Below are 8,779 nucleotides of genomic sequence, written 5' to 3' on the forward strand. Positions count from 1 at the left end.
GTCTTTATTTATTAATACTCGAATTTAGTCAATCTAACTTTGGCTAAAACATTACAATTATGGCCAGATATAGACGTACTGTCAACCACAACCGAAACGGTCTTTTATAAAATTTAGTTGAATAAGAGTAAACATACTTAACAACAACTAAATGTTGTGAACGCCTGATCTGGCCACCCACTGCTGAATTAGACGAAATCCATGTATTTAGTAATCCGCCATGGCTTACTCTGTAAAGCCCTGGTCTGTTGTAGAAATGCTACTGAAGACATTGTATATAAGCACCGCATTGGTTATAATGAAAGTGCATTCATGTTATAATATGTTTGATTTTGTATTAATTTACGTTAAGTTATACAGCACATAAAATTTGAAGCACGTATTCCCAAGTGTCTGGTTACGCTGAGCTGCTCTAAGTCACATACTAAGTGCATGGTGCATGCGAAGCTGGAACCTCAAAAAACATTCTTTTTCAACGGAACTAATATGTATGTATAAGTTGGATACACCTTACCCTCGTAGCTTCCTCAACTAACATTCCGAAAAATATTTAATCGAACTTTCGTGATCGTCCGCAATTCTGCTACGTCACAAGTTCACCTACGGCAAAGTAGTGATCATTCTGGTTGTCTTGAGAATATCAATTATCCCGCTGTTGTTTTTTATACTCAAAATAAAGGATAAACATGGCTAGCTGTACCTCACTTTGAATAGCTCGATCAGTTATCTTATGCTAAGTGGTACGTTCTAAGCGCCAGCATGGTTGCTATTCCCAATTGGAACCGAATACGCCACATAATTTTAAATGCTGCCTTAAATATGGCACTTGTTTATAAAACTTAAAAACATGCTGCAGTACTATTAAAAGGTGAATCATAAAGAAGCTCGTTATACTCCTCATGGTCAACTCTCTTTTTCAGTAAAAGACATCGAATAATATACTGAAAGTCGTTTAAAAGCGTAAGAAAATCGTCTGAAATCATATTGCATCGTTTTCTGATTTCCCATTAAAGTGCTTCCTTAATTAACTATCTGGATAATTAGGGTTGCACGAAATATATGCTCAGTAAGAAAATATTTGATAGATCAACTTTCATTATGCAGTCAAAAACAGCATTTAATATGGAAAATCGCCTCCTGTGCAATTTGTATGCCAACAATTTCTCGATCTTTATTTCAGTTGATTAATCAATAGCATAGTACCCGCCACAGTCAGATCCGAACTCGTCGCGGCCAACTCAGAAGGTCCCTGCGGGTCCACTGCACACCCAGGCTCTGAGCTCTGCCCAGAATCGTAGAAAACAAAGGACTTTGTGGACATTGTTTTTCGAATCGCTGCCATCGGGCTAAGGCAAGATCTATTTCGAAAGTACCAAATACGTAACATACAGCAGACGATATTTGAAATATTAGTTATGCATTATTGGTCTGTTCTTGCCATAATTACTTCCTTTTAATTCATTAAAAACAGATGTATTAAACAAGATAATCACGAAGGCAGACTGAAAATTTTTGCGAGTGTTAAGTTATAAACTAAGGCGCCCACCATACGACGTATCGGACTTTAGGATAATTGTAAAAGTATTCTTACATCTTATTTTATTGTAGCTTAATCACGATAATGCTTCTGACAGTTTCCCTCTGTCCACATGCTTTTTTTTTGTTATGAAAATGACTTACTCTTAAAAGTCTACTAAGAGATAGCTTACTAATTCACTCTTACTAGATATCCTGATTATTTGTTCGGAATGTAGTATTTACATGGATCGCGCCGCTGCTTACATGGAACAACCTATTAAAGATTAACTGTAAGCAATGAAACCAGTCCCCTGTCTCACGCCAGTTCATTATGAAAATGAGACAAAACCGGCTTCTTCCATCATCACCATCACGTGACTTATGACTATTGTTGTTCGGTAAACATGACCGGTTTTCTTGCTCGTTCTGTATTCATTCAGTTGATATTTACTGATTTTCGAATTGGCAGGTTACGCACACAATCAGCCCAATCACTCCATGTTATTTTGCCAAAGATGCGTTCAACATTCGTCGGAATGGTGGTTGTTTTGTCTGATTGTGTGTGTGCAATCGAAATTACGAAGCAGACGACATCCGCGTGTAGCTAAAATACCAAACGAATGTAGTAAAAGGAGACTGCACCAGATTCGTAAAGCACGCAATATGCACACCTTTTTATTGATCCCATAAACGAGGTTATGTGACGCACAGCTAAGCAGTGGAGTATGTTAAAATCTTCATTCGAGGTTTACAAGCAAACTTCCAACGCTCAGTCGTTTCTGCTTACAGGCAATTACATCACCAACTAATCGAAACAAACGTCCACCGCAATCAGGCTACATACTCACATAATTAATAATATAACGTTGTGTGTTGGTGCATTCATGAACTTACACAATTCAAAGTACAAAATAGTTTATGCAGAAGTATAGAAACTGCTATCATTATAATATTATATAATTACGGGGTGGGGTCGACGCAGTGGCTTGCCTCTGTTTGAAAGAGCTTAGGGGTCGTCGCTTCAAGTTCCGCCGATGACTTATGCCACACAACAAATGTGTATAAATTTGTGTAATCATTATTATTACTCTTTATACCGACGTTAGATAACTGCTAGCAGGTGCCACCCTACGGGTTACTATCAACATCAGGAGATGAGTAGGTACAACTAATGTAAAGGACAATTTAGATATATCGTAGATAGCAGGCTCATTTAACGCCATGCATCATAGCTATTTTTAGATCTTTCTATTGAGATGAGACTAGAAGTCCACAATGCAGTATTTTTTCGCTTACTTTTTGTCCTGCAGTATTAATCGATATTAGTGGCGCTAGCTCGTAAGAGATAACCCGCTTCATGTTCAATGTATTTTCTGTTCAGGCCAAGGAAACCTTGTCTGTATATAGCCCGCAAATTTGTCGCGTACCTGACGCATGTAAGGACGACCTTCGGAAACAACGAAAATATGAATCGATTCTGGAAAATATAGTATCCCGCGTGTTCGGTATAACAGCTACCTTCTATTAAAAAACGACATACCTCTAAATGATCAGCGTCATCTTGCCTTTTTGATGGACGGCCCATATCATTATCACCATGTATGACTGAGTAAATGACGATGCGTTTCTCACATGAGTGTAATTCTATGGAGTTATGTAGAACAGCGTATAGATTATCGAGAAATGAAGTTCGCATGGAATATGGTATTACATCATTGAAATATTACACGTGATTTATTTTTTTAAAAATAAACGATAAGAGGCAACTATGGCGGCGGTGAATACTAACAAGTTAGCTTTAACAGTAAATTAACTGTTTAGCACAATACCGCCGAGTTGACGCAACAGTTCTGCATCTGCTTTCTAGTAAACATCTCCAATTGATTGTCAAGACTGGCTAATTTAAAGGTTTAAGAGATTAACGTCCCTCTTAACGGCTGTCGTATAGGGAACATGTGCTGCTACTTACGAAATTTGAGTTCCACAGAAGGTTCATTTTAATACTCAATAGATAAATGTTGTGGAAACCAACTGTTTAGCAGACATGTGCCAGGTAACTTGTGACATTACATATTATTATCATTATTAACGACAATGTTCTATTTTTTAGCCTTGCTGCTGGCTGAATGCATGTGGTGATGATCGCCATGATGATGGTGGCCAACTGAGACTACGTGATGATGGTGGTGATGAACAGGTACAGGGACGGGGTACGCGACAGGTGGTGATGGTATTGCTGGAACCGGAGGGGGTAACATCGATGGGGCTAAATGTGGAATATGGCCAGGATGAGGATACCCGCCGCCACCCATTGGGAATGGGATAGGAATCACATTTGGCTGCATCGCTCTTCCGATAATCGCCCATTTAGCCAACTTTTTCAGCTTGAGCATTTCGAATCCTCCTGCTGCTAGGCATACGTATCCGAGAAAGCAGAGCAGCACAACAATACGACGGAGTGACACCGCCATTCTGTGTTCGTCTCTCAGGAACACACAAAATCTCCTCAGATTCACAGAAACAAGTGTTCCTTTGTACGTTCACTTTTATTTGTTTGTACAAACTCTCTGCTAAATGGTAAGAGGGGTGTCACTTAGAGTCACTGTTCATATTATCGGTCACTAGGGAATATAAAATAACCGCCTGCAGTTAACAAAGCTAAGTGGAGTACGACGAACCAATGAACGTTTCTTGTCTTTGAATCTGTCTTTGATGAAGTGTCTGTAATATAGCTTTTTCTCTGCCACCTTATTCGACGTTGAGCGTACCAAGTCGTCCGACGTCGCTTCGCGATATCGCCACTCTCTGATAATGACCGTTGCTCCACCGTTCTAGAATGCCGTTTCTGAACGGCCTGTCAATTGGTTAACTGATATCCGGGTTAGAGGATAATGTTTGTTCGGAGTACGCTAAGAGGCCCACGGCCCACGCACTGTATCACACCGCTCGTGTTTAGGGAGAATAATGGTTAAGGAAAAAAGAAAACCAGCTTTATCCACGTATCGGGCGTGTGCCACGATTACTGCAGACGAAAACAGGACGAAACCTGGTAGTTAGTGACCGACTGCAACTGTGGGAATCCTGTTCGAATTTATATCACGTGACGCTTCAATGAACCCCGGTTACCAGTGGCGCCGCAGCCCAAGGAACCCGAAGTAAACACCAGAGGGATGCGAAAGGGGAGATAAAGGATGCCGTAAGGAGATTCAGCTATAGATAGTGCAACTTTACTTGAGATTCTATGGAAAACTATGGAGAACCGCATTGGTGACTTCATGCTTTACTATTGGGCCGCACCAAGCAAAAGGCGTCATCGAAGATAGTCCCGCCGCCAGACAGCTATCAGCATCCGAGATGCTACTCGACTTACTAGAGCCTCCTTTACCTCCCCCTACCCCCCTTTAATGCTTTGCTTTGTTAATTCCGTAGATCCCGTATAAGCACCAACATCGTTGACAGTCGTTGAAACGTTCGTCGCATCATAGTTTTACGTTTCGGATTTGCGAACTTAGGCTTCTTGAAGGCTTTCATTATGTTTCTTGGCTGCAGCACGCGACTACAGCTATTCAGGCTCATTCTTACAATGATAATAATTCTGATCTCGGCGTTTCATCTTAGCTATTGTTAGTTAGTATTTTTCTTCTTTTTATAATTACAAGCTAATTGAATTAACTGCAAGGACATCGGCCGAATCGGCAATAATCGGATGGGCAAGCTGGCTAGAGTGACTTGATCATGCATCTATTACAGGATTGTGTTTTTGCGAAGAAAGTTCGTTGTCGCACGCCATCAAATGTGACGCAATGAATATTTATCCAGATCTAGCATATGTTTATATGAATTGTATAGATCTGGCTCTCATTTCGCTGACTATTGGTTAGGTTGCTCGCTTTCTAAATACTCACTTTAATCGATCATTGTTTTTGATTGGATGACTGCTTTTTGGGACAGCAATCGTGAGATTAGCGTTAAAGCTAACCCATATAGAAGTGCTATAAATACCAATAGCAATCAAATATGTGACTTATTATGTATATTTATGTCACTCATGATGAAGAGCCAACACCTAAATAATCAGTGGATCAGTTTTAGCGTTTGCTCTGCCACAAATTATTAGTCACATAGATACACAGGATGTTCGAAAAATCGCAAAATATTGTTGAAAAAATGAACTATCAGTCACGAAAAATGTCCGGGTATAGAGTTTGACGAGCGGTTAACATACGAAAACATTTCATATTAATAAGGGATCGTTTTAATCTTTTTATATTTTCAAAAATAATTGCATTTGCTTTATTCTGCTACAGATCGACAATTCAGTTATTGTACGCATCTATCGGCATATACCTTACTGTTTTTACTACGTGACTTATTCGGTGTGGAATCGTTGCAAGACGTCGTTACGTCTAAATCAACGCAGCTTTCTGCAGGGTAACATGAATTGTAATAATTATTCCGCAGCTCTGCTAAATACGTCATTATTATTTCTAGTCCCTTTGATTCGTTTTGGCACGTTTTTCTTTGAAACACGTGCTTAGCTTTGGCCCCTCCAAAGAAATACGCGAAAATTACTCGATAGATTGATTCCGTCTTCTCGTCGAATTTTATACCAAATCATAATGGTCACATAATGTACTCAAGCATTTCACTCCTTTCAGTAAATCTTTTTAGTTGTATTTGTAAAGTCTATCAGAGACCAAGAGAGTTCAATAAAATCTAATTTTTGCTTTTATTTACGCGGAACTCTAGGCTTTAATAAACAAAATGACACATACCACAGATTTTGTACGTGCCAGTTTCCGCCGTCGAGAGTTTCGACAGTTCTTTGGAATAATGTTCATATAACCGATCGATAAAAAGCGTAGTACCGGTGCAATGCGCTGTTTCGTGAAAAAACAGCGAATTATCGTTATTACCTGTAAACTGTTCAGGTCACTTTGTATCCTATGTCAAACAGAGCTCAGATCAAATGCAGCAAGGCATAAGTACCGTAGGACAAATCAAAGGCCTGAGTGACACTATAGATCTATTTCGAGACCACGATTATGTCTATTAGTGGCTCAGTCTTTATGTACGATTGGAGTACGTCAAAAAAGTAAATGTTTCACGTTCATTATAATGAACCAGTTCTGATACTACGCTGTGAGGTCGGATCTACCTATACCTTAAATAAATAAAGTATGCCATATATATATGGCATCCCTCAACTATTCGTTAAGAAAGCGGCTTGACTAATTCTAATCTGAAAGTCGATATATAATTAAAGACATACTCGCAAAATAGACAAGCTGTCTTGTCGATCTACAAGCGGGCTGCACGGCTACTCGAAACATACTTGTATCTGTATATCATACCTAGATAAACAGTTTTTGCTTTGAGAGTACAAGGGTCACGTGAATAACATAATAGTGGAGATATCTTAAATCACTGGCAGCTATAAGACAAACACTAAAAACATATTTAAACTATTCGTTGCCGAACTTCTACATTTCATTATACTTAATAAAAGCCAAATATCAAAGTTCGTACGATATATAGGCAAATATAGCGGCTAGTCTAGTCTCTCTGCTTTGGTTGCTAATTAATTCCAAGAATAGCTGGCATGTGCTATATAAACTATATGGCCAATGCCATGAAGCTACGTGCCATGTCGTACTGTTGGTGCGCAATATACTACCAATAAAAAATTGTCCCAGTTAGCCTCAAAATGTGGTCATTGGAAACTGTTTAGCGCGGTGATAATTTCAAGTCTTAATCAGTAAACTTATTGTTTAGTTACAGACGGTGTAACCCGCCATAAATGTATGTAAACTTTGAGACAATCTTTTTGATTCTCATATCATATGAAACGATTTCTGATATTAAAGAATCACTAAAGAACAGAGTGTCCTTAAAGATTAGAGTATTGTCATTATTATTTTAGAGGAGATAATAGCCACTGTTTGGATTAGGAGACCTGTATTTCAGAGCTTTCAGTCTTTCCAATCGTCATATGCAGCCTATGCCTCACTCACCCAATGACGCATTCGTTTATGCGGTCAATATAGTTCTTGGACACGAAATGGACATGAATAGGGTAAGAAAATAGATCTTCCAGGTTTTCTTTCATTTTCAAAAACAATAATCTGATACCGTACAAATTTACAAAGTAAACAACAAATGCTATTATTCTGTGTTGAATCCAGACAATATTACTTATACAGCGCACGGATTTTTTTAAATGTAAAACTTTTTGTCTCCGTCCTATTAGGGTCTTGCTCAGCACTTTTTGATCGTCTGTAGTTGTTCTTATCAACAATAACATGGCGAAGGTCCGTGTGATCTTTAATCAGGTCAATGCCCCACCGCGGCTGGGCAGTTTGGATTTACACAGTAGCTTTTTGTTCAGTATAAAATAACAATCATGTCAGCGTACTTTACTAACAGAACTAGAATGTATGTTTGTGCTTTACTCTTACCCAGAAAACCTCAACAGGTTGGTCTCCATGCTCAATTACATACGGCATTATTCTGACTCAACCTACTGTGGTCCGTTCGCAAGTAAAATACGAAGTAATATAACACAGTTATAGTTATTGAACCTGAATATACGCAGTCAATGTAATACATCATCTACGACCTTGACCTATTTCATTACACTGTACAACTAGTGAGTAGAACTATTGCACGATCTACACCCTCAAGTTGTACAAAGCGCTACTGTTTGTAAACAAGGAGAATGTGGCCGGACTAGGATTAGAGCTACAAGGAAAAACGATTAGGGCGCCCTCACTGGTGGGATGTAGAAGTCCTTGCAACCATCGTTGGGAAATATCTGGGTTCAAAGACCTTCTTCAGCTATCGGTTGTTCTAATTTGCAAGCGTCACCCCGTATCCTAAGCTGAACTACATTGGGTCATTACCGCTGACAAAGCCAGGACACGTTCTTAGAGATTTCTAAACGTTCTTAGAGAACTAAACTCTAAAGATAAGTCTGCAAAACTTCCCCTAAACTTTAGGTACTGTTTAAAAAAAAGCACAACTGCGAAGCTGCAGCGTATAAATGGATTTACTATAGTATTAAGGCTCTAGTAAACTGTATGACAGACTTCTTTGCAATCTACGCAAAACCATTTTATATTAATAATATCGTATTTTTGGAATAGAAGTTCATTCCATTCAGCGATGTTGTCAGAAGTATTTGCTGCTTGGGGCAGAGCATTTCAAAGCTTCATATTATGCGTAGCTTAGTCAAATAAATTCAACCGAATGGATGTACTTA

At 38.9% G+C, this 8,779-nt stretch overlaps 2 protein-coding genes across 3 annotated transcripts in view; both read right to left on the reverse strand.

Moving 5' to 3' along the window:
* CalpA (calpain A) overlaps positions 1 to 8,141 on the reverse strand; it is a 30,182-nt gene extending 22,041 nt beyond the window's left edge. Inside the window, exon 1 of one of the 2 annotated variants that reach the window (XM_022806158.2) lies at positions 7,977 to 8,141. In XM_022806158.2, coding sequence (XP_022661893.1) covers positions 7,977 to 8,024 — 48 coding nt within the window. In that variant the 5' untranslated portion in view covers positions 8,025 to 8,141. The remainder of the gene's footprint in view (positions 1 to 7,976) is intronic. The other variant, XM_022806155.2, reaches the window with a different exon arrangement.
* LOC147755146 (uncharacterized) lies at positions 1,117 to 7,967 on the reverse strand. The gene is made up of 2 exons (XM_086990786.1): positions 1,762 to 7,967; positions 1,117 to 1,358 (listed from the first exon to the last, which is right to left on the reverse strand). The coding sequence occupies exon 1, from the start codon at positions 3,987 to 3,989 to the stop codon at positions 3,618 to 3,620; it is 372 nt and encodes a 123-aa protein (XP_086846912.1). The 5' UTR covers positions 3,990 to 7,967; the 3' UTR covers positions 1,117 to 1,358; positions 1,762 to 3,617.
* Positions 8,142 to 8,779: the final 638 nt, after the last annotated feature.

Source organism: Varroa destructor, unplaced genomic scaffold, assembly GCF_002443255.2.
Source record: "Varroa destructor unplaced genomic scaffold, Vdes_3.0 BEIS01000005.1, whole genome shotgun sequence".
Taxonomy (NCBI): Eukaryota; Metazoa; Arthropoda; class Arachnida; order Mesostigmata; family Varroidae; genus Varroa; species Varroa destructor.